Source organism: Muntiacus reevesi, chromosome 2, assembly GCF_963930625.1.
Source record: "Muntiacus reevesi chromosome 2, mMunRee1.1, whole genome shotgun sequence".
Lineage (NCBI taxonomy): Eukaryota > Metazoa > Chordata > Mammalia > Artiodactyla > Cervidae > Muntiacus > Muntiacus reevesi.
The window spans coordinates 111,867,267-111,893,711 of record NC_089250.1 but is presented as its reverse complement, the minus strand read 5'-3'; the positions used below and the strand labels follow the sequence as shown (position 1 = coordinate 111,893,711).

General features: G+C 44.7%; 1 protein-coding gene across 8 annotated transcripts in view; it reads left to right on the top strand.

Moving 5' to 3' along the window:
- Nucleotides 1-26,445, top strand: part of KCNMA1 (potassium calcium-activated channel subfamily M alpha 1) — a 748,269-nt gene that overhangs the window by 502,562 nt on the left and 219,262 nt on the right. For all 8 annotated transcript variants that reach the window (XM_065922697.1, XM_065922687.1, XM_065922690.1 and 5 more), the window contains 4 exons: nucleotides 1,763-1,933; nucleotides 3,535-3,626; nucleotides 21,586-21,696; nucleotides 24,711-24,816. In XM_065922697.1, coding sequence (XP_065778769.1) covers nucleotides 1,763-1,933; nucleotides 3,535-3,626; nucleotides 21,586-21,696; nucleotides 24,711-24,816 — 480 coding nt within the window. The remainder of the gene's footprint in view (nucleotides 1-1,762; nucleotides 1,934-3,534; nucleotides 3,627-21,585; nucleotides 21,697-24,710; nucleotides 24,817-26,445) is intronic.

The following is a 26,445-nucleotide window of genomic DNA, read 5'->3' as shown; positions in this document are numbered from 1 at the left end:
ACTTTCTGCAGAGGCAGTCTGGCGATCTGGAGGGAGGCTTGGGGCTGGCCATCCACAGGGACCATTCTGGCAGGTCACAGGCATTGACCTTCGGGTGTATGGTAGGGTTGGGCCCCTCTCCTCTACAATATCTCTCCTACCTGCCTCACATTTGTTGGCAGATCATAGGTGATGGGAGGACAGGAAGTGTTTTGTGAGTCTAAGGCAGAGATGGGCGACTGCAAATGAAGGTGAAAGAGGAGAGTGAAAAAGCTGGCTTAAAATTCAACATTCAAAAAACGAAGATCATGGTATCTGGTCTCATCACTTCCTGCAAATAGATGGGGAAATGATGGAAACAGTGACAGACTTTATTTTCTTGGGCTCCCAAATCACTGCAGATGGTGACTGCAGCCATGAAATTAAAAGATGCTTGCTCCTTGGAAGAAAAACTGTGACCAACTGAGACAGCATATTAAAAAGCAAAGACATTACTTTGCCGACAAAGGTCCATACAGTCAAAGCTATGGTTTTTCCAGTAGTCATGTATGGATGTGAAAGTTGGACCATAAAGAAGGCTGAATGCCAAAAAATTGATGCTTTTGAGCCATGCTGTTTGAGAAGACTCTTGAGAGTCCCTTGGAGATCAAACCAGTCAATCCTAAAGGAAATCAGTCCTGAATATTCATTGGAAGGACTGATGCTGAGGCTGAAGCTCCAGTACTTTGGCCACCTGATGCAAAGAGCTGATTCATTAGAAAGGACCCAAATGCTGGGAAGGATTGAAGGCAGGAGGAGAAGGGGACAACAGAGGATGAGATGATTGGATGGCATCACTGATCCAAACTTATCACCACCAAACTCCTGTCAATGGACATGAGTTTGAGCAAGCTCCAGGACATGTTAAAGGACAGGGAAACCTGGCGTGCTGCAGTCCATGGGGTCGCAGAGAGTCAGACATGACTGAGTGACTGAACAAAAAGAAGTCAGGAGCAGAAGCTTTCCACACCCATTGCCTCTGAGAGATTTCCTGCTAAACCTGCAGAGATGAGTTGTCCCCACAGAAAGCAGAAACCCCATGGGCCGCAAAGCCGAAAATATTGACCGTCTGGCCCTGCACAGACTAAGCTTGCTGGTCCTTTGTCTACAGAGTGTACAGTTCGGAATAGCTCTCCTGAGCTCACATTTTGTGCTCCCGAGGGAGGCTACTGCAGTTTGCAGGGCAGAGCGGTCCCTGATCTTCTGCAAAGCAGGGAGAGCCTAGTCAGACTCTGAGAGATGCTGTTCAGGGTTTGGGTGCATAATCTGAACGAGCAGGGTCCCCCAGGCATCTCCTTGGTCAAAAGGATGAAAGGGGGAGGCTCTCTGTGGGAGGGTCCAGGATTTCTTTGGGACTGAACAAACTCTAGACCAGGGCAGGGCTCTCTGGCTCTTTCCTGGAAAAGAATGCTGTAACACATGGCCAGAGGCAGTGCCCTAAAATTCTGCTGACCTCAGATCTTTAACAGTGAGAAGAAAATGGACTCTGGATACATACCTCAGTTCCTTCTCTTCTCTGCCCCCATCAGCCTGGTGGGCATGTGGGGTGTGGCTTTCACTTTACTTCTTCCACTACCTGCTCAGAGGCTGTGAGCCCAACTTAAAGAGCTCCACTTGGGGCAGCAAACTCCTGTGGTTGAAGGTGCAAAACATCCAAAAATAGCCTAGATGCTGGAGCTTTGGTGTTTCTGGTTTATTACACCTATAATGTTTTTCCTCTCTCTCCCCTGTCTCCTTGATTTAGGTGGAGAATTCAGGGGACCCATGGGAAAATTTCCAAAACAACCAGGCTCTTACCTACTGGGAATGTGTCTATCTGCTCATGGTGACCATGTCCACTGTTGGTTACGGGGATGTTTATGCAAAAACCACGCTCGGGCGTCTCTTCATGGTCTTCTTCATCCTCGGGGGACTGGTAAAAACGCTTTCTTACAATGTTGATTTTGTGATCATTGATATTTTCTATTATCCATTTTCTGAAGGCTGTGTATTTGACCCTGTGTTTCTGCATTAGAAGCAAGTGACTGCCTTCGTGTTACAGTCCAGTTAAGGCAATCCCAAATGCCAGGGTGCCTTTTCTGCCTATTTCTTTTGTGTATTGAGTTTGTTTCCCGGAGACCCAGGCACGGTGTCCTTGTGAGGGACGGCCATTTAGCCCATAGCAAACCTAATTGTCTTAAGAAAGGGATGCTCGCTTATCAAGTGAGAGGGTCTGTGCCTTCATAATGTAATTCAGCCTCTGATATTCTGCAAGGACAGTGTTATCACCTGACCGGGTAGATAATGTTGATACTCTGTAGACAATTTGCGGTTTCAAGAGCTCCCCACCCCCATCCCGGTCCTCCCCAAACTTCCAACAAACACTGTGGCTGGGCCCTCGCCCTAAAGAGGAGGGTCCCCACCCCAGAGGACAGAGAGTGCACTTCTCCCCAGATGGACATCACCACGTGAGCTGAGTGTGGTTTTGTAAACAGACCACAACTCCCTTACACAGCGACACGGGTGGGTGTTTCCGCCCTCACTCTGTAAGTCAGAAAGTTGCACTGTTTGCTTTTCTGGTCTACGCAGATCATCTCAGTGGGTTACCACATACTTTTCAAGGGGGATTTCTGGCCGCTCATCGGCAGTGACTGCCTTTTGTCTTTCAGAGTAGCCCATTTGATGTTTAGATTTTTGCTGTGTGTGAGGTAAACCTAAACTCACACACAGCTTTCACATATGTACACCACACATGCATTTATCTCATGCATACACACTGTTTTGTATGCATATGGCATATACATTTGAGAAATGTATATAAATGTACGTGTGGTGTGTACATGCTCACAGCATTCCTGCAGTACCCGTGAGGTCCCTGCAGATCGCACGACTGCATTATCCAGCCACAAGCACAATGTTTGTTGGACAAAACATGGCAGATTTGTTTCTCCTCACTATTCTTTCCTCCCATGTGATTTCCTAAATTCACCTTATGTGCTTTTTAGTGATTTTTTTTTAATGGAAAAGTTTATATATTTTTAAATCTTCTCTTGCTGTTTATTGTCTTTAATCGCTCATAAAGGCAGGGATTATCATGTGAATTTTAATTAGAAAGAAAGGTTTTCTCTTAAAATTGTGTGTTTGTGAATGAGAGTGTGTGTGTGTGTGTGTGTGTGTGTGTGTGTGTGTGTTATTCTCTAGCATGCCTCCTCTTATTTCTCTTCAGGAAGTAGAGCTAGATATCAATTTATTTATTCCTGTCTCCTTTACATTTTTCTTAACTGATTTTTTTGTTTTTTTTTTTTTAGTTGTCTAGGTTGGTTAATGTTTGTTTTTTGTCCTATGTAACTTCAGAAGCTTGCTCTTTTTTTTTTTTTTTTTTTTAAATACAATCCAGCCCATGAACACGTACCTTTGCAGTTCTAGTCCTTTTGTGTTTTCAGATCTTAGCGTTGCCCTCCTCCCCCTTCTGAAAAGGTCACCCCCTCTCTTTGGCCTGTCTTTCAGTCTCTCTTCTGTCTCCTGTCTTCTCCTCAGGCCATGTTTGCCAGCTACGTCCCTGAAATCATAGAGTTAATAGGAAACCGCAAGAAATACGGGGGCTCCTATAGTGCGGTTAGTGGAAGAAAGTAAGTATGCCAAGAGGCGTTGCTGCCTCCGCTGCGGTAGAATCCTCTCTGCATGCCATTTTTGTTTTGGCTTTTGTTTCTTTGTTTCACGCATGTAGGCAATGTTTGCCCGCTACGTGCCCGAAATTGCTGCTCTCATCCTGAATCGGAATAAATTCGGCGGGACTTTTAACAAACATGGAGGCAGAAAGTAAGTCAGTTGCATCAGAAGAGATGTGGTTGAGTGACTTTCAGAGCCGCTATGCGGCGACACCTGGATCCTGCCCCCATTACACCCCACCTGAAGAGCCACATTCTGTGTGAGGCGTGATGTCAGAACGACCACTCCAAGTGATCACAAGGACCAACTACTGAGACCTGTTCCTATTCACAACTCTCTTCCCCACCCATCTTTTCAAGAGACATAATATATTTATCCTGGAAGGCGTCCATGTGTTACTGAACTCATATTTTCTATTCTGATCCCTGATGTGTAAGCCCAGTTTATTCGTTCTTTGTATTAATTAGGTGATTGATTACATTCTGGTCCCTAAGACTAAAGAGGTGTCATCTTATGGGGTTTTTGTACAGCCAAACCTTGAGCCCATACTCCAGCAGGGGAGTCCCAAGGAGGGCAAGATCAAGGCGACACTGGCACTCTGGTTCCCATGAGACCAGGTCTCTTTAGCCAGGAGGTACCAAGCTTATCCTCAAAGGGACTCATTACTCAGTTGAAATTCCTTCTGGACAAGAAATATGTTTATATATATCAGGGCACTGCGCGGGCTTCCTGATGCATCTTTTGTTTGGCTTTCCATACATGAATGCTTTCTTCTTGGGGACTGTTTCGATTTGTGCTCACATCATTTTGTCAATATCAGTGTCAGTGTGTGGGTGTGTTGTCAGCTGGAAGTTTTACTCCTAAGTAGATGTAAGGCCTTGACTGCTCTGTCTCAAAGGAGAAGGTTGGAGGGAGGCAGGGTGGAAGCAACCATTCTGTACTGTTTTTCTTTCAAAGCTTTTTTTGAGCATTGGATTTTGTTTGCTTTTGAGTTTTGGCTTTCATTTTAACTTCCATTGAGTAAGATATACACATCTTTATGTATCGCTCAAGGATTTTATACCTGTGTACACACCCAGTAACTACCGCCTAGACCAAGATACAGAATATTTTTTATCACTTTGCCCCTTCCCCAGTCATGGAAGTTCCTATTATGGAATTAGGGTTTTTTTGTTTTGTTCTTATTCCATAAAATTTTCACTCAGTCATGTCTGACTCTTAGCTACTCCATGGACTGAAGCCCACCAGGCTCCTCTGTCCATAGAATCCTCTAGACAAGAATACTGGAGTGGGTTGCCATTCCCTTCTCCAGGGGGTCTTCCCGACCCAGGCATCAAGCCCGGGTTTCTTGCATTTCAGGCAGATTCTTTACCATCTGAGCCACAGCTTTTGATTAAATTTAAATACATATTTGTTCATTTTTACAGTGTTGTATTGGTTTCTGCTATACAACAACACAATCAGCCATGATTATGCATTTTCAAATGAACTCTTGAATAGCCTATTTGCTCTTTAAGAGAAAAATAAAAGGAGTAGCATCGTGTTTCTGTCCACCGCCTCCTCCTTGCCTGACGGTCACATTGGAAGGAGCCCACCTCTTCTCCCATCAGTGATGCCATTGCATCCTGAGCTCAGGTGTCCAGTCCTCTGTATAGAAAATGAGGAGGTGGGGAAAAGGACTCATTTTCTTGAACTACCCACAGGACACCCGTTTCCTTTCAAAGGCATGGAGGACAGAGGAGGCCAGTTGGCATCTTTTCCAGGGAGGCAGCCGTTCCCCCACCTCCCCTCTGATGGAGCCCTCCTCCTCCTATTATCCTAACAGCCCTGGATGAGATTAGAACCAAGCTGTTCCGATTTCTGGGCCATTGGTTAGATCCAAAAGGCCAAATAAGTCCAGAGATTTCCACTGGTCATTTATTCCATGCCAAGAGGAAAACAGCCTCTTGGTTCGTTTTGCCTTGAAGGTGCGGACAGGTCGCCATAAAGCAGAAGGCACTCGGGGCACACGGGCTGCCTTTATGGCCTCCCCAGGCCACTGTCTCAGCCAGCCTTCCCCGCTCCCTCACCGCCCCTGAAGATGTCACTAAAATCAATTGCCCTGATGTCTGCGTTGAAAATATTTCCCGACTCTCACTCCAGGTACATTTCTTTTCTTCCCTCCAAAATAGCTGCCATAGTCCAGTGTGGGTGGGCCTGCTGGCGGGGGGCTTTTGTTGACGGTGACCCAGATGAGGCCCTGAGACCCACAGTCGCTCACACACTCCAGTCCCACCCGGTTGTCCCTTGGCCTTGGCCCCTCTGTGCAAACCCCCACGTCGAAGGCTTCAGATCACAGACTTCCTGCAGCTTTTGTTCTGGCTCCATCTCCATCATCTTTTATCACTACTTTTACCCTGGTTTTTTCTCTTTTCTCTCCTTCCTTTATGAAAATGCACACTTTGCCTTTAATGTTCACTCTGGGTCTCTGAGGTCCCCCGACCCTGCGGACAGAAAATAGGTTCTGTCATCAGCACTGGGACTGTTCGCTTTACTTTACGCATTGTTTCCTGGTTCAAAAGCTAATTACTAAGTAGTTTAAAGAAGCCCTTTGGTCACTTAGATCTTTCATCAGAAAATATAAGCTTGGGAAAGGAACGGTAATAAAGGGCCATTAGCACCCTTTGTTTGATGTTGTTTTTCTAGTCAGTAGAACAAGATTGATGAAATGTTATGTTTGGCCAAAATTTGAGTTTTCATTTGGAATTCAGTGTTGAGAGAATGGGCTGTCAGAATCAATAAGTTTTCTTTCGCTTGGGATATGGGCATGTGGTAGTAATTAGCAATATAAGGTCTTTAGTTGAGCAACCAAGCATGGATTCTGGCAGCAAACATAATGAGAAACTACAGTTGTTCTATTTCTAACGTCAAAAAGTTTCCAGATAAAATTAAATGCATTTGCAAAAGAAAAGCAGCTAAACTTTGTTGAAAGATAGAATTCATACTTAAAATAACGTGCTTTGCCCTGTGTTTTTCTGTATGCATAAATATATGTGCTATACCCACGGACACATATCCATGTATTCGTTCTCCCTGAGATTTCATCAGATGGATGCCCAGAAAGTAACTTAAACATATACATAGTTAAGCGATTTGTTTACATGTGCACATTTTGCTCAGAATATAACTTCTCTAACAATGCATTAACTTGTCAGAGAACTCAAGGTAACGCGCGACCCAAAGCCATGGAGACACATGAATTGGAAATTCATTTAAAGTAAAAAAAAAAATTTAGATAGAGAACCATGGGGTTTTGTTCACACAACACCCAATTTCAGGATTTTGGAGAATATGAAAATTTCAGCGGCACCTAATTTTCAGTTCTAATCTATGTTGGCATAATAGAAACAGTTCATGTAGTGTCCCCAGAACATCCTCACCAGCAACACAGCATCCAGGGTTCACAGTGGCTCATGCCCACATTCTTATCAACATCCCTGGCCTGACCTCCTACAGGATATCCAGAGCCAACAGCAGATATAGGGGGGGGTGTGTGTGTGTGAGAGAGAGAGAGAAAGAAAGTCATTCTCTAGTTTTTCCATTATGATGTAGTCTGTAAGATAGGGACTTGGTCAATAACCAAAGGTCTAACCAGTATCTTGTCAGGCAGTCTCTCAAGTTGAGGTCTTGGGAACAATTAGGCTCTTTGGGCTGAGACCTTAGATCTTATTCAAAAGGGTAGCCCTCCTGTAGTCCAGCCTGCCTCCCGAGGCCACTGTCTCCACTTCTTTCCCTTCCTGTAAGCTCAAAGCCTCTCAGAGGTGGTAGAGTGGAGGGGTGAGGCTCCCATGGCCTTTGGGATCCCAGCTTGCTCTTCTTCCTCCCACAGCTCCTGCTGTTTTCCCCAGAGGTTTCCTCTCTGCTTGTGACTCAACCCGCTCCTGGTTAGTTTATGAGAACTGACAAGATCATGGTCTGAGGTCACATGGCCAAGGGCCATGGAAAATAATTGGCCAGAGAGAAGAATCCATCTGCGGTAACCCCCTTGTCAGAGACAGCCGGACTGGGGAGCCATCCAGACACTGAACTTCCCATGATGGGGCTCCTGGGGCCTGAAACTGAAGCAGCCCTAGGCCAAGTGGTTGGGAGATGGGAGGATAGATGGGTTTGGATTGTTCTACTGATTTCTGGTAGCTAAATGCTCCGAGGACACAGAGAGAAGGATGGACAGTTGAGGACAAGGAATATGGAAAGGGGGCCAAGAACTGAATGTAAGAACTGGGAGGAAGCTCCTTGGCTGGATGAGGAGTCTGTGTTCCCTTCTAGCTGGGGAATAGGTGTCATAGATGAACCTGGCTCTAACTCCTATTCATGAAATCTGTCTGTGAAACATAAATGTACAATGGATTCTCTTAGACCTCCTTATATAGGTGGAGGCGTGCTACATCCTTCTGGAAATGAGAGCATGAATCAGTAGAACCCAAGTCTTGTGACTGGCTTCTGTGGCAATGATATTATCTACAGATGCTTCCATCCTTCTGCATCCCCATGGCAACTGTGTAAGGAAGGTATCACCATCAACTCCATTTGCAGTGACTTGCCTGACATCATAACCCTAGTAAAGGGTTATGTCTGCTCCACTGGACCATGCTGCTTGTCTAGATCATCTCTTGAGACTCCTTTCTGCTCTAAACTCAGTGATCCTATCACTGTAACTTTTCTCCCACTTCTACCCACAGTGGGGCCAGAACATTGCATAGAAGATGATGAGGAAGGTAAAGGCCTGAGCATCACTTTGGACCCTTCTCCCGCTTCTACTCACCTAGTGCCTCTTAGGAGCCTGGCCCTAGGGTCAAGGACAAAAAGGTGGAGAGGGGACAGAAACATTTCTTCCTAGTTTTTCTCATTTGGTTAGATTGGAAAAGTGTTTACCTCTTGAACGTGTCTAACAACAAGGGGCTCTTAAGCATGAACAGACAGATCATTGGCCAAAATGAGATTTGTAGGTTTCTACCTGTTCCTCCACTTCCTGGTTCCATCCTTCCTGGGGAGTCATTTCCTAGGGGGCCAGCTGTGGTGGGACTGTCATGATCTGCCAGATTTGGGCTCTCTCCTGAGCACAGCCTACCTGCTCATCATCTGAAGAAGAGCATTCTTTCCCCGGCAAACATATCTACCTGTGCCTTTCACTTCCCCAGTTGGTCTGCACAGCTCAGGGCACTTCTGTAGTAGTGGTTTCTTAACTGTCAGTGAGAACTAGAATAGCAGTTGCCCGTCTTGGAAAATCCTGGGTGGGTTCCCTGGGTTTATTTCATAGCTTTGAGTGAAAATCTTGACCCTCAGGAGGCAGTATCCTCCTGGAAGGAGTTTAGGTGGTCTCCCTTCAACCTAGGTGTGGCCTCAGGATTGTAAGAAGCCACCTCAATACCATAGAGGTGGGCCAACTTTATCATGGGGTTTCCTAGGTGGCACTAGTGGTAAAGAACTTGCTAGCCAATGCAGGAGATATAAGAGACACAGGATCGATCCTTAGGTTGGGAAGATCCCTTGGAGGAGGGACATGGCACCCCACTCCAGTATTCTTGCCTGGAGAATCCCATGGTCAGAGGAGCCTAGCAGGCTATAGTCCATAGGGTTGCAAAGAGTCCCACATGACTAAAGAACAACAACAATGTCAAGACTTTATCATGCTTTTCCCTTTAAAGATGAAGCAGAGTACTTTATTACGTCCTTCAATGGCAGTGCTCATATTTTATAAAGCATTGAATAATTTAGAACAAAATTGCAAGAACGAAGAAAACAGCGCAGTGAGTTACCTGCCTCGCTCACCACTCCTGCTATCACCTCCACTGGTTCACTTGCTCAGGCTGTGCCACTCACGCAGGACCGCATGTCGGGCAGGTATTCGTGGTACCTGTCACATGGAGGTTACACCTCCGGAAGGTGACAGGCGATGGCAAGGGTAGGAGTAGAAGGAAATGCCAAGTACAGATTTTAATACATGCAACAAAAGCAAGAATGAGCTAAGATTCTGTTATAGAGCAAAACAGGGATGATTTACAGGGATAAAGTGGTCTAGGGAGGTGACATCTCAAAGAAAGGGCTGTTATAGCCTACTCAACAACTTTCATTACTGCCTAGGCAGAGGGGAGCTAACACTCTAGGTTTTAAAATTAATATTATGGGAACCCCTCCTGCAACTGTTGGTCTTTAGTTCTACTTCCGAGGGACTAGGTCTTTAAAAATCTCATTTGTGTTTCGGGCCCTAGTTTGCCTACAGTAGTGCTGTCCACTGGCTTACCAGGGGAGGCCATCCTACTTCCTGATGATCAGGTCATTTAATTTTGTGTCTTTCCTCTGATCAGAAATAAGCCCTTCATCTCCCTCACATCCTTCGTTCTTCTTTGAGACCACATTCTATTCCCTCCTGCCCAGCTGTCTTGTATCAACGTGAAATTCCATTTTCTCCACTGCTCAGATTTTGCCCACCTGGTTCTAGACCATCGTTTAAAAGAATTGGGATCTTAAATGTTTTGCTGCACCAGGACAGGGATTATTTCTTTATAAAGACTCATTTAATCTACCACCCATTGTCTGTTTCCTGCTCCCCAAAAGAACTAATATGAGTCCTGCCTTCATCTTCATCTCATCCATGTGTGTTTTCTGAGTACTTGCAACATGCCAGATGCATTGTACAGGCTGGTGAAAATCTCCAAATTTGCCACATCTATCTTGAGCAATATGTTACATTATTTAGCCGCCAAAGTGGTTGGGGAGTTCAAACTCAGAGCTTGTGTAAACCTCCCTTCTTGTTTCCCAGAGGTCAGAGCCTTCCTACAATAATACTTTCTCCTCTACTCATTCTGAGATGGTCTGACCCCAGTGCTTGGAAATAGGATGTGGGGTTAATTCATAGGGTGTTGCCTTGGGTTGAGCCCCGTGTCCTTTTCCTTCCTGTCTGTGTGTAACTCAGACAACATTCCCCCTCCCTCCTCCTCGGCCTGTGAATGGGGTGCTGCTCCTAGGAAGGATGGTCTCTATAACATTTCTGCATCACAGACATCACTCTGGCTGAAATGTGACTGCCGCTTTGCTTTTTATACAAACTTCAATCCCTCAACAAGTAAGCTGTTCAGCCCTCTCGTCATGGGGCCCACGTGATCCCCAGCCTGAACTCTCAGCAGTGTTTTCAGATTCCTAGATTTTAAAAGTCATAAATTAGCAAATCATCAACATATCACCAGGAAAGATCATCTGGTAGCCATTCTAGTCAGAAGAAAACACAGGCCCCAATAACTGATCTTCACAGAGATATGAAGAACTGTAGACAGACAGATACAGTAAATAGGAAGACAAACAGATAATTCAAGTTGACAGGCCATGTTGGACTGATTAGGCATTCTGCTTTGATTAGCATTTAACTTTGGGGAAAGAAAAAAAATGAGATTGCCCTAATAAGTTTGGAAAAATGACCCCTTTACTACTTCTGAAATTCAGTACCAAGGGGCAGATACTGAAAATGAGTCTTATTAGACGCTATATCATGTAATGTAAAGTGCCAGGTATTCCTTTCCAACGAGAGGGGTCTTTATGGGTGTGGATGTGGGCACTTCTTTCTTTGCATCTGCTTTGGATTCTTGTAAGCCACGTCTTCAGTCCTTTTCAGACTTGGAGCTCTATTGAGAGAGACTTGGATGCATATTAAATCTATTTCCTGATAATACTAATGGAATGAAAGCTTGTCTCCCCCCTACCCCAACACCATTTTTCTGCTGTCTCTCTTCCTTTCCACACACTTATCAAAGTGTTCCAGCTATTGTTCTGAAAACAAGAATAGAAATGTAGGTGGGAGATGAACTGTGTACCTTAGAAAATAAAAAGTCATATTCAGACTTTGACTTTCACCCTCATATATTCTTTCTTCCATTAAAGAAAAAGAATTCTGAATATAACTTTTCTAATTATAACCCCTGAAGATCCTTCCTGCTTAACCTTGCATTTGATTGGGTGAATCCTTGTTGGGTAGATTCTAAATCTAAAGGACAAACACAGCCCTCCAAGACTAAGTTGCACTGTGTTTTCTCTTTCAGCTGTGTCATTCATTCGATAGCAGTCTTCCCAGAGTTGTGCAAAGTGATTCCTAGTAGATTTGGGGTTTCATCCCACTCATGCTGCCATCACACACTAAAAATAAACCAGGAAACCTTTGAACTGGCCAAGTCCAATGTCTCTTTTTTATTATAAAAGAACTTCAGAAGCTGATGCAGCTTTCTAAAATTTCCATGAAATTCATGGAAACTTGATTCTGTGCCTCTCAAGGTTTGCACCTCCACATCTGGTACTGGTATTGCATAACCCCCCAAACCATAGGGACTTCTTCAAATGTGAGTACCAGTTGTCAGTAGAAGCAGACTTATCTCATCTCCCATACTTTCTCGGTAAGGACACATGTTCAGAGATAGAATATGCCCATCTTGTGAAAGGTTTTATGGCCCTAGCCACTGACCTCAAAGGCAAATGCTAGCTAGTATATAGAACAGATTTAGGAAAGCTGCCATCCCAATATATTTGCTCAACTAATAATTATTTGAACCCTGTTATGTTCCAGGCACTGTGCTAGGTGCTGTGGGTTAAAGGATGATATAGATGATATGATTCTTGCTCCCCTGCAGCTTACCTGAGACTTTGATCAATCAGAACCACCCAAGAGCTAGTGGCAGCTATGTAGAAGATGGATTACAGAGGAGCCTTGTCTCCGTGAAATGCTCTTTCGGCAGGAATTTTGTTCAGTAAAATCATGAAGATGTAAGGCAAACCTGAAGACTGAAAGCCTTTTAGAGGGATTGCTCCTAAAAGCATTCTAATGATGGACCCTGTAAAAGGGGTGCAGAGATTCAGGAGGTAGAGGGGCTGTTAATGCCACGTTGAGTTCTGGGCCTTTCCATATCTAGCGAACATCCCTCTCCGGTGTCTTATGCTTTATCAAGCTCTGGAACCTGTGGACTTCTCCCAGTACTTGTGTGTGTGTCAGACAGATGATGGAGGCTCAGGGTGTTGGGTCTACTTACAGTGGATGGCTAGCAACACACAGCTAGCTGGGGCAACACCTTTGGATGTGGCTGAGGAATGAGGCCACACCCAAGGCTGTGTCAGGATATGTCAACTTGATTGTTGTGGGAGGGCCATATCCCAACAGCTTATGTTCTAGGGCCATGAGGCATGCAGGGGTGTTTGGGAAGGCAGTGGGGTCAGTTTGCACGTCAAAGCTAGCATACCTCCCCTCTACCAGGCAGAATTAAGAACCGCTTCTTTGCTTGGACTCCTTCTCCCTCTGTTCTGTCTTCATCCCCAGAGGGTGTAGTCGATCTTTTCTTTGATCTTCTCTTCTGTCGGTGCCTTGTGTTCAGAAGCAGCATTATCCAGTGGAAACAGGCAGATCTGATTTGATTGGAATGGAGGAAGATGATGTTCAAGTGCCTGGATTTCTCTGTTAGAGCAAAGAACCACCTAAAATTGGAATAATCAGGTCAAAGGAAGAATGACTTACTTAAAGATGACCAAAGGCCACCAAACCCTGCAGTAATGGATGAATAAAAGGCAGAAGGGAGAGGGTGTTGTGGAGAGACACAAGAAGAACCAGTGTTAATTATGAGATTTGGGCAATTATAGAATTGCTTGCTTAAGAAGCTGTATAAGTCCTCTTCCATGAAGGAAGGAGGAAAGAGATAAAATGAAAATGGTAGTACTAATACCTGCATACTGGGTTATTGTGAGAATTCAGTGAGGAACTAAAGTTAGGATAAACAAATCTATAATTAAAGTTCTTTGGTTATAGGCAATTGAAATTGTTTCTTGGTGACTTCAGCAGAAAAGGCTTTTTTTTTTTTTTTTTTTTTTGGAAGATGAAAGTATCTTACAGCATTCAGCCAAAAGCTGAAGATGCCAGAAAGGACAGAGGTGAGTCTGAGAAACAGCGCTGGGATCCAGCAAGCAGAAACTCAGAGAAAGTCCTCACAAGGTTTCACCTTGAGGATCAATCAGTTCCCACCATGAACTTAGTGTCACTTCATTTGAGATTGAAAAGCACTGCTTGTCCTAGTTTGGGCAGAAACCAGGGTTGAAGGTCCCAAGACTGTATTTGACTGGGGAGGAGTGGTTCCCCAAAATTAAAATGAGGTGTTGTTTTCTAGATTGGACAGACCCTATGCTCCAGATGAGGGGCAGCTTCTTAATTATGTGGGCAGGCAGCAGAAGCAGGCTTATCTGCATCTCCCCTCCTCACCCCTATGTCCCTCCTTCCTTTCCCCAGTCCAAGGTTTAGGTTTATGCTTAATTTTATCATGAATGCCATTCTAGACAACCAGAGAACTGGAACCTTACCTTCCTCATGCCTGGTAGCTTCCCTGGTAGCTCAGATGATAAAGCATCTGTCTGCAATGCAGGAGACCCAGGTTCAATCCCTGGGTTGGGAAGATCCCCTGGAGAAGGAAATAGCAACCCGCTCCAGTACTCTTCAGTCTAATGCTCTCCCAACTGAGCTATTTCGGCTCCTTACTCCAGTACTCTTGCCTGGAAAATCCCATGGACGGTGGAGCCTGGTAGGCTAGAGTCCATGGGGTCACAGAGAGTCAGACATGACTGAGCGACTTCACTTTCACTTTCTTTCATGCCTGGTGTAATTGTGGAGGTCTAATTGTGATTTGGGATGATGAAGGTACAGGTACAGATCCCTCTGGGTGGTTTAGATCCTGACTGTCTGTGTAGGATAAGATGTGCCCTCTTTGTGCAGAAAGTTCAGGTCAGGGCACCCCAGTGTTCTCTGTTGGGACTGCCAGTAGTCTGTCCTCTGACCTTGGGGCTCTGTTTTACAGAGGTGCCTTTGGTATACTGCTGGAGTCTATTTGCTCAGCCTTCTGCCCCCATTTAGGGAAACAGCCAAACAGCCTGTCTCCTCCAGAACAGATCTATTGACAGCTGGATAAGATGATTACTTTATTCTCTTCCTCACTAGGGGGGAGAAGATATTCCCTTCCTTTGTGATTAGCAAAGTGCTAGATGTGGGTCCTGGGTAGACAATTATCTCTGAACCTCCTTGGATTTTTTTTTTTTTTTTTTTTTGGTTGTTGTTGGCTTGCTTTTGTTTTTTCATCTGTTTTAATAGGCAATGGTTAAAACCATGGGATCCTGAGCTCCATACACACTCAAAACTGTTTTGTTTTCATTTTTGTCTTGCACTGTTTTCTTACAAACTTGAGACACAATGATAGATCAGAGGTGGCAGAATCAGCCAATGACCTGCAGGCTTGCAGTGAACTAACTGGAAAATGTCTTCCACACTTCCCATGACAGGGTATCCAAGCCAAGCATACTTCGCCAACCAGTCCACTGATAACAGATAGTTCTTGAGAGCCCAGCAAGTTTGAGGGGTTCTGAGCTGGGTCTCAGGGCAGCCCAGAGTTAGCAGCTGTTTGCTGAAGATGACCACCCCACTGGGAGGCAGTTCCTTTGGGATGGGCTCCCAGGATAAGAGGCAGTGGGAAGGTGGGACTAGGGTTAGCCTTCTTCCTTCAGGTAGTGGGATTATGAGCCTTACGGGGAAATCTGGGTAACAGTTGCTCTAAAGGACATGCCCCAGATCAGGGGAAGCACTATCAGGTGAGACACAGTGGAAAGCTCAGAATCTTCCTGAATCTCTCTCTCAGAAGAGACAGTCTTGGAGAGAGAGTCATGTTGACCATGATGGTTTCAATTCAACATAGGAGGGACAATGTGAATTTTGGGTACTGACCATTGTGTGATTTGGGCTGTGGGGTCTTCTGTCACCCCTGCCCTGCTCTCTGTGTGATAAAATCGTGCCGAATTCCCTTGACAAGTCCTCCTTAAAATTCATTCACGTCAGATGCAGCCTTCAGGAGTGGGAGGTGTTGGGGGTGAGAGGGAGGACGAGGCAAGCATGATTAGAAGGCTCAGCAGAGAGACAGAAAAGATTCTAGCATATGTATTTGATATAAATATTATAGTTTTACAGAGACATCTAGATCAATATATGCCACATTTCATCTACCTCTTTGACAAAGTGAGCTCAATGTACTCAGGGAAAGCTGTATAGGATTTTCAATTTACTCTGTATGATTTATTGTGACAGGATAGCTATGGGTTTTTTAAGTTCTTTATACTTGTTCCAGTAAAAATGGATATAGTATCTTTAAAAATAAACAGCCCAGAGCTGTGCATTTTACATTGTCTTCCTAGAGCGAGGCTCAGCTGAAGAGAGATCTGAGACCTCCCTGCCCTTGTGGGAAGCGATGCAGTCAGATTCTCAGTCCTCACTCTTGAGAGCTTTTCTTCCTTTTTTTTTTTTTTTTTTTAAGAATGGGGGTTTAGTAAACAGGGAACTGAACTGGGAAGCTATGGCAGACGTCTAGACTAGATAGGCTGGTGTGAACAGGGTGGGGGCAGAGAGCTGGAACACTGAGTGGGTGCAGCCCCAACAGTCTGGGTCTCTTCGTTTTCTAGTGACTGGGACCCAGGTCACACAGAATAGGTCCCCCCCATCTTCTGATTCCTAGCCCAGGCTCCTTTCAGGTGCACCAGCTGCTTTGGCATTGCAGACATCAAACCAAGGGGATAGGTCTGCCCTTCCTCTGGCATTCACCTTGAATTGAGCTCCGGACCTTGGTTTCCACATTGAAATAATGCAGACACCAGACTAAACATTCACCAAGGACTGTCCTGATGCTAAGATAGATGGAGGACATGGAAAAGAGCCTATCATTGTCACCAATCTCATCTTCAAAGGCCACTGACTTTAAGAAACATTACCTGAGTCTTTCAAAAGGTGTAGACATTGGTTCTCATTGAGCTACAGTCAACCTCATTCGATCTCCAGATGCCTCATTCACTGGAACCTTTGACTGGGAGACCCCTCTCTGTCTTCATCTTATGCCTTCTGCCATAAGTCAGTTCCCCTTAGTGATACATTCAGAAAGACACCAGTGGAATTGAGTTCTAAAATTGAATTTCCAACCCCACTGGGTCATTCCAGCATACTTGGCCCATCTCCAAGAAGAGAGTAGTGAGATTGAGGATAATGTGTGGGATTTCATTCTGAAAGTGGAGATGCTTATTAATGGGAGGGAAATATTGAATGAGATTGTACCCATGAAATAAGCAATTAGCACTTTTCTGATAGAGTCTGTAATAGTCAAGCATCATTCCTCTGATTAAGTCATACTCCACCCTTGATGCCAAGCCTGCTCCATGACACATTAGTGTTGCCCATTCTAATTCAATCCATCCCCTCTTTCTGGAGCCCTTATCCAAACCAGGCATGCTTTCTTACACTGGATGAGTAACTTCTTCCCACAAAGTGCCATCAGCTACTATTTTGGCATTTAAGATGCTTCCTCATGTATCTGAGATGGGTCTTCTAATCCAAGCCGCTAAAATTAGTTTATCCCAAGAAAGAGTTGTTCACAGGACTTGACAGAACTTTTAAAACCAAAAAGGTCATTCCATCAGAAATGATTTTTGATTTAGGTTTGTTAGCCATCTTCACAAACCAGGTGGCCAGGCCCTTGATGACATCAATCATTAAGATTGCTGGTAGTCTTGAGAAGTTTGAATCCAGAGCCACAGATGGGAAGAGCATTAGAGCCCTTCACAGCCAATGTTCCTCAATGTTCTCTATTGTCAGTGAATCTTTTATTAGATTTTTTGTTCTCTTGTGGAATCCTTGGGCTGGATATAGTATATAATGCTATAAAGGTTGTTTTTACATCACCTTGCAGCCCTTTGGCTTGCCAAATTGCATACCTTCAATTAACAACTCGGTTCTGAGTTTCTGCTGTCATTCAGCCTTTGCTATCTTGAGCTTGCTGGCCTCGCTGACTAGATGCAGCTAGTATCTATTGATACCATGCTGCAATGATGCTTTAAGTGAGGGCCTCTGTCCTGTCCCAGGGAGGACCCGCCAATGTCCCCTCCACTGTATGTCCGAGGGAGCCTCTCATTGACCTATCCCTGTCTGTTGTAAAGGAGTGGAAGCTGAAATGCCCAAACCTCTGCTCCCTCTCCACGTCTTCACCTTTGTCTTTGTGAGAATTAGAGTCGGAGACCCTAATCATGTCCTGGGCAAGTGACTTTACTTGCCGTGGGATGTCAGGCATGTTACTTAAGGAAATTGAGGTTCAGAGAGGTTATTTGAAAAGATGCAGAGAGTAAGAATGTGGGGCTGTTTGAGGATCAGATGAGACTCCAGGAGCTACAGACCACTCCATATCTGTTACATCCTGATTTACAGACATCACATGAATCCTACCATTTAATCATGCTTAGAATGGCCCAGACTCTTTAGTAGACCCTTCACATGTATTACCTATTTAAATAAATCCTCAAGATAACCTCATGAATCAGGTAATAGCTCCAACCCCTCAGAGACTCTGACTTTATGGTTGTAAAATGCAGAATTGGTACCTTGCCCAAGACTGTTCAGTTATTTAGTGTCTGAGCTGAACTGACACAGGGCTATCAACATATGAATCTCACATGGTAGATTTGTAGGTGTCAAGGAACCCGACAGAGATAATTTTGGCTGAGGAACTGTTTGGCATTCTTCAAAGTGTGCATGGTGAACAACCATCACTATGCTTCCAAGGAGGGCACACCCTGCTCTCAGTCTTACAATATTTTCAATTATATTTTCAATCACTGAAGATGTGAGACATTCTTGCTTCTTTTCTCCCCAACAATAACAGCCTTCTTCAAACTAGTGCCTCTGGAAATTTCAAGAGTCCTGAAAATATTGCTGGAAAAGAATGTTTCCCCGTTCACCGTCCATCCCCTGTACTCCGCAGGGCCCCTAGTGCTCACTCCCTCAGATGTGAGCTGGTGGGGAGCAGACCTCTTAATGCAGGTGCTGAGTCAGAGAGGCAGCTTCACCCCACCCATCAGTTCTAACTGCATTCAAACATCTTCAATATGTGGGCTCCCTGATAACTTCCACTGTATGGAAAACAAAGTGGAGGGAAATGATTATTGGCACAAAAGGGGGAAGCCGTAAATCTTCAACTCAGATAGAGGACAGATTGGAACAATATGGGTTCTCCAAGGTTGCCATGATAATGTACCTAATAACTCTTCTTGGGCAAAAAGGCAATCTGCTTTCAATCAATCTCGCTTTTTTCCTGAGCAAAAATACCAATTATGTTGAAGGGAGATTTTTTTCTTCCTTTTTTGATAAAGACTGCTCTCCACCTCAGAAATCATGCTGTAGCTTAAAGATATATATACTTTCAATTGTCTAGAATGGTATTGGATAGGCCAGCACCAAATGAGAAAAGTCAATCCTTTTTTTTTCCTCCCCTCTCCTGCCAACATTTGTCTGCTTCTTAAGAGAAGTGAAGGCTAATTAAAGGCTTAAGGGATAATATTGATTGCATTGGAATATATTTTATATGTACCCAGCACATTTTCAACTAAGAGAACCCTGACTCTTTCTAAGGCTGAATAAATCAGCTGCCTGAGTCTTTGATTCAAGGGTGAGAGGATGGACTCACCTCCTTCCCCTCCACTTCTCACACATCTGTCCTAGAGATGAATGATCTCACAAGAGGAAGAAGGAATGCTAGCAGATGTTCATTCAGTTCTTTGCATACAAGATAGGGAAGGATGAATGTTCTGGCATTTCCCTGGACTGATCATTGATTTGAGTCCTGCTCTGAATGATAACCAGGCTTCTGCGGGTAAAGAACTTTGAGCTTGGCAGTGCCTGGTGCAGGAGGTTGGATGGGTAGTATTAACCTCTCAGCTCCCTCGTCTATCAAATATGGATAAGTAGCTTGCCCAGAATCACACACATCCTTGGTGGCAGAGCAGGGAATCAAACCTGCCATACTATCAGGAAGAGTCCCACTCACCTATCTGTCCTGCAGAGGTGCCCATACATTGAATTCATTCTGGCCTCATTCTCAATCATGGAAGTTTGTAGTCAGAAAGCATTAGAATTGTCCCCCAAACAGGCCTGTTGTCTTTTGGGGAGATGTCAGATTAGGAGGGAGATGTTGTTTTTTTGGTCAGTTTCTGAACATACTTGGCAAATTAAAAATTAGAAATCTTATTCAGAAAATGCACACTCATTTGCAGCCTCTTTTGTCCATATAAATGCACATTTGCCACAAGAATCACTTTTCAAGATATGACCCGACAAAAATGTGTATAATTCAGTTGTTCAATTTACATCATGTTTTCTGACATACTGTGCATTTCAGAAGGGAGTTATTCATATACATTTGGGGACATCAAATTTGGATCAGTGGCCAGGGGACCTCCCTTAACCTAGCAGGTACTGGCTTGAGAGTCAAGTGGTTATATTAAAACATCTCTTCTGAGGAAGCCCATTGACACCGCCCCCCCCCCCAACAAGGGCCTCCACTTGCCCGACCGCTAAGTGCAGCACCGTAACAATAACAGTCCATAATGGTGATGTTATTAACTGCATCGTGCATATTATTGATTTACTCTTTGTTCTGCATCATTATCCTCTCACCAATGAGTTTACTGCATTATTCTCACATACTTAGTCAAGCACCAAATTACACCGAAAGGGCAGGCTCTTGTAATGGCATCTAATGGAACATCGCATAAGCGATCATCACTGCCTCCTCTTAGGAGCCGCCTCCAGCCAATGAGCTCTCTGCCTTACTGGAATGTGCACAGAGCAATTATGGAGTGCAAGGGGCCTGGCCATTCTAAATTTCTTCCACAAAATTACTGTGCTTCATACTCACCACCTGCCCATGCCTCAAAGCCCAGCCAGGGAGTCAGCCTCTGTCACTGTCAGCATGAGGGGCACAGGGACCTGGGCTGAGTGAGCTGCAGTCTCTTTACTAGAAGCTGGCAGATTTCATCTCCGCAGTCAGTCTCAGGGTTAACTTTTATATTAAAGAGCTTACTCCTGATTGAGCATCATAGATAGTGAATGTAAGTGGCCACAGTATAGCCCAGTGTCAAAGTCAGATTGGTTCAGGAGTCCAAAGGTATTGGTAGGGTGCAGGGGGGTGAGGACTGTTCTTCCAGTAGTCCTGGAAGATGGGCTCATCTCAAGGGGAGCCACTATTTCCAGAGACAAGTCCAAAGCACCCCGAAACAAAGGCAAACCATTCCATCCTCATCCCTTCATAGCTTTTCTCCCCTGTCCAAAGGTAAATTCCTTTGTCTCTTGTGGAAATCTCAGGCATCCTAAGGAAGCAGCTGTCTGGGGATGCACAACCTGCCTGCGGCACCATCTCAGATTCCATAGGTGTCCCATCCCACATTTAGCCCTGAGTGATGCTCACTTACTGTAAAGTGTTACATGCTCCCATTGTCGGAGGAGTTATGGCAGAAAAATGCAAAATTTCCTTTTTACTGCTTATGGCCAGCAGAGCCCATAACGTGTCAAGCCGCACATTAGCCACCCTGATAAAAGTCCGCTTTCTTACACACAAAATCATCGTTTCAGCAAGATTTGTTATCTCATTACCTGATAAGCTCTATGTCATAAACCAAGACTCATTCGGTAAATCTCCCGGGAGGACGCTTTGTGGGCAGAAAGGGAGAGATATGAATCTGCAAGGGGCTTGATAATGCAGCATTTAAGCGCAAGCATAATGTCACTTATTGTTAAATGCATAAAACCACTTGGCCAAGCGGTTGGGCTTTTAATAGGATTTTGTGCAGCATCAGGTGAGAAGCCATATGCTTTTCTGTCGAGGAGTCTCTGAGCACCTTCTGGCCCCGCTGCTTTGCCTCACAGCCCTCTGGGGAAGGGAGCTGGGCTTTACTGAGCCTCCTCGGAGGACTTGAATGCTTCCCTGCAGCTGTGCGCTTCCTCTGTCTTGCTGGGGGTGGGTGCTGGGGCATCTCTGGAGTGGCCTCATCTAACTGGCCTTTCCCATCCAGGCACATAGTGGTCTGTGGACACATCACGCTGGAGAGCGTCTCCAACTTCCTTAAGGACTTTCTGCACAAGGACCGGGACGATGTCAATGTGGAGATCGTCTTTCTTCACAAGTAAGAGGCCCCCACGGTTTTGAGACCCTCCACCCAATCAGGCAGCTCAAGGGGGACCCCCTGAGTGTCTGTAGGTGGAGTGATGTGGGGGTGGCACTGGGGGGCAGGGCAGAGTTGACTCAACCACCGTCTCTGCTGGGCTCATTGGAGAGGACGTTCTAGATGCGATGGGAAGGAAGCAACCCACTCATTCAGTGATGAGAGTTGCACCTGCCTCTGTGGAGGTGACTCTGGAAGTGACAGTAGATTCATTACTGGTCAAACACATCATTACTGTCCCTGAAGCTGTCTGGATTTATGCAATCCAAGTGTATCCACAGTGTCTGGTGTGGATTCTTTATGAGTGTAGGACTAACATAGTGCCTGAGCAAGAAACAGAAGTAACAGGAAGCAGGGTACAAGGCAGTAACAACAGCCGTCATTCCTAGGAACCTTCGGTGTAGGACACAGTGCTAGTCACCGTAGTGTCTCCTTAAATCAGAAAAGGGAGTAAGAGTACATGCTCAACTCAAAGGATGATCTTGATCCTGACTCAACTAAGTACTGAACAAATTAAGTCCCTGGGCCTCAGTTTCTACAACCATAAGATGGGAAGGTCAAATGGTTTTTACCTACCATCTTGGGCTATTATCAGAATGAAAAGCAAATTCATCCCAAGTATACAGAGCAGTGGGCTTCCCAGGTGGCGCTAGTGGTAAAGAACCCATCTGCCAATGCAGGAGTTGTAAGAGATACTGGTTCAGTCCCTGGGTTGGGGAGATCCCTTGGAGATGGGCATGGCAACCCACTCCAGTATGCTTGCCTGGAGAATCCTATGGACAGAGGAGCCTGGAGGGCTATGGTCCATAGGGTTGCAAAGAGTTGGGACACAACTAAAGTGACTTAGCATGCACACATATAAAGAGAATCAGACACACAGTAAGTGCCCAGTAAATGTTAGCTGTTATCATGTGAGAGAAAATATATTAGGCTCTACAATGGACTTAAGAGGTAGGACTTAATCAAGTTTGTTTTATAGGTAAAGAAACCAAGATATCTCCCTTCCACTCAGTGCTGTTGAGATCTTTTGCCTGGTCCCCTTTTAGGTAAAAGGTAGCCCATGGATGGAGATGGAGAATGCAGGCATGCTCACGTGGGTGGTGCTGTCCTCCTCTTTTATGGAGATGGGGTCATCATGGGGCAGGTCTTAGCCCCACATTGCCAAGGGACAAAGCTCACATGCTGATATTGGCTTCACTTGATATTGACCACCCAGGACTCAGTCCTGCTCTGAAATCTCACTGAGGTTGACTTCCCTACACTTATCCTATACATCTCCTTCCTTTTGACATTTGTGAATATGGAACTGGCAACCATGTTTGAGCACCAGCATTTTTCTTCTTGGCACTGACTTCTCCAAGTTCTGAAAGGACTGGGCAGACCATGGCCACAAGAACTCAACCCATAGATCCAATTAACTGCTCAGCCACTGGTGACCAGCTGTGGGGCCCATCCTCTGCTGAGCATGTGGAAGGTTGAAGACAAGTCATCCTTCTTGGACATTTCGAGAGGAGCACATGTGCAGCAATTAGAGCACAACATAGTTCTATTAATGTACTGATATCAGTCTAATCAAGTGGCAGAATCACATGGGACACCTGGATTGGGGAGAGACCACCACTCCTTGTATTACCAGGGCAGGCAGACTTCCTGAAGGAGGCCCTTGTGTAACAGATCTGTAAGACCAATTGGACTTACACAGGCAGCTGTGTTTCTCTCACCCACTGCTTTAGTCCAAATCAACAAGCTGGCTGCTAATGCTTCAATTGCTAGGATTTACCTTTGTGTCCCCAGCATCTATCATTGTCAGCCCTGTCGTCCATGGCCCAGTTAATTAACCTCTCCAAGCTTTGGGTTAATAACATACCTTCCTCTAGAGTTGTTCTGAGGTTTAAATGAGTTAATATTTGTCAAGTGCTTAGAATGGTGGCTGTTGCATAGCAAATGCTCAAAAACATTAGCAGTTATCATCATTACTATGTACTATGTTAGGCAAGGGTTGATTAACTCAGTCCTTGGCACCTAGTAGGTTCTAACTAAATGTGATCTCCCAGTGCCTAGTGAAGTACCTAACAGAAGCTAGGTGTTTCTCATCTCTGCAGAATTAATAAATGAATGGATAGGCTAACCAATGTTTTAATCCTTGTCCTGCAATGGGAAAGATTGCAGGGTGTGGCTCAAGGCTAAGAATGATAAATAGTGTACACATGCTGAATCAAGAACAATACTGGGAGTGGATTACCTCTGTATATGTCTACTCAGAGGGGATTTTTTTTTTTTTTTCATCCAGTTCCTGAGGTTGGGAAGTCCATGAGGTGGAAAAGTAGGGAAAAGGCTTTTGGTGAAAGGAATAGCAGGAAGCTCGGCCAGGAAGACCTTTGGCCGATCCCTGATGTCACAGTCTCTGTTCTTCATTCATAAAATAGTGATTCCTGCTGGGCCAGTGGTTAAGAATCCCCCTAGCAATACAGGGGACATGGGTTCAATCCTCGGTCAGGGAACTCTGATCCAACAAGCTGTGGAGCAGATAAGCCCACACTCCCCAGCTACTGAGCCTGTGCACCACAACCGGAGAGTCCGTGCACCGCAAAGAAGTATCCTGCGTGAAGCAAGGTAGATCCCGCCATGCCGCAACTAAGACCCGGCACAGACAAATCAATCAGTACATAAAATAAAGCAGTGAGTGAGACAAAATTTTTAAAAATAGGGATTCCATTTATGTTGACGCTGAAGACGTTTTGCCACATAGGCCTCAGACGCTATAAAGGTTATGAAACTTCATTTTAACTTGGTACTGGTTTTGATTTTCAGTTGGGCTGGGATTTTACTTCTCTTCAGTGTGAGCCTCTTATTTATGGCAAGAAAGAGGGTGCTCTGAAGGTGGAAGCCTTTTCTCTCTGGAAATTCAGGGAGGCCATGGAGGCTGAATACCTGAATCTGTTATATTAACAGCTGTTTCTTCTCTCTCCGCACAGTATCTCCCCTAACCTGGAGCTGGAAGCTCTGTTCAAACGACATTTTACTCAGGTGGAGTTTTATCAGGGTTCAGTCCTCAATCCACATGACCTTGCGAGAGTGAAGGTAAGAAGGAAGAAGTGACTTCCACTTTTATTCTGTCTAGGGGGTGTGTGACTCTGGGGTGACAGGACATGCCTCCTGACATGGCCAAGAGTCTCCTTCAAAGCCCTTGGAAAATAAATCAGATACTACCAACCTTGACACCACCCTTGCACTGGCCCCAGGACTGTGTTCTGCTGGCACTTGGCAGAGCAGCTATGAGCATCCCATACGTGGACTGCTTGTACATAACATGCTAGACACCGGGCCCCTCAATACCAGCACTGCTAAAGGAAGCAGACCAGTTGTATGAACTCAGCGGTGTCATACGTGACACAGCCATCAAGTCATCCCCATTTTGAATACTTAAATTGGGCTCAGCATAGCTCTGAAATCTGTTATTTATATAAGGAAGGAACATTAAGGATAGAGTATAAAATAATTTACCCTAGCCAGCAAACATTTTAAACTTCCCTTTTTTCCTCACCAAAGACTTAACTGGGCCTGCAGACATCTGGCAGCAACTGGTAATGGGCTAGTCTTTCTGTCTAGAAACGACTGAGTTAGATTCTTCTTATAAACACACCTAAGACTTATAAGGGAAAGGAATACAGCAAAACGGCATCCACTACTTTACTCATTTTATATGGATTTTGTAAGCATGTTCAGTATTTGCATGCCAGTGGGGATAGATTAATATTCTGAATCCATTGACATCTCAGTGCTTACTGTGGTCACTGCATAATTCAGTAAATAATGTAATTGGCAAACATGAATAAGCCAAAAGAATTTGGGCGAATTCTTTGCTTTATGAAAGAGAGAAAACTGGAGACAACTTGTGACATACCGCGGAGGAAACCATGCCCTCCCACCAAATGCAGAAATAGTCTGTCATAAGCACAACGTCCCAAATAGGACAGACCAGAGCCAGCATGGGAACACTTACGCTTACAGAGTCTAGTTAATATTATCCAGACATGATCCACGTTATGTCTAATGTGAAATCTTATGAGAACTTGGGGAAAACAATTATTGTCCATGGACCTGATTTAGTTGCAAGCAATTCTTAGCACAACTTGTGATCCCCTCAAAGGAATAAGTATCTGTTGGCACATGTTTAGATAATTCTTTAGGTTGTCTTTCAAGGTCATCTGTAACATATCATTTCACACTCAGATTTGTTGTCTTTTGAATATCTGAATGCTAACTGAATCCTAAACAGTACTGAGCCGTTATCTGAGTTAGGGCTCTCATTTCCTCTTATTCCACATTTAAGATGTGAAAAAAGGTTAGATGAAGGACTTGAGTCTAAATTTCTGAATCCTCAAAGACTCAGTTAACTTGGTAGCCTAAGAGAAGGGGTTTCACCCACCTAACACCACTTCCTGATTGGAAAAGTTAGGATGATGGTGCAAATGGGGGGGAAAGGAGGTGGAGAGAGACTGAAAGCCTTAATTAATTGTTATCTCAAGACAGAAAGCTTCTGTGTAAGAGGCTATGCAAAATGAAAAGTGTAATTACCAAGGTACACGTTGTCCCTTCCAGCAGCAACAAGATGAAATGTTTATACCATAACAAGAACTTACAACCTACACTTTTGACAAAAACTATAATCTCTCAGGATTATTATTTTTTTCTTTCCTTGCAAAGCAC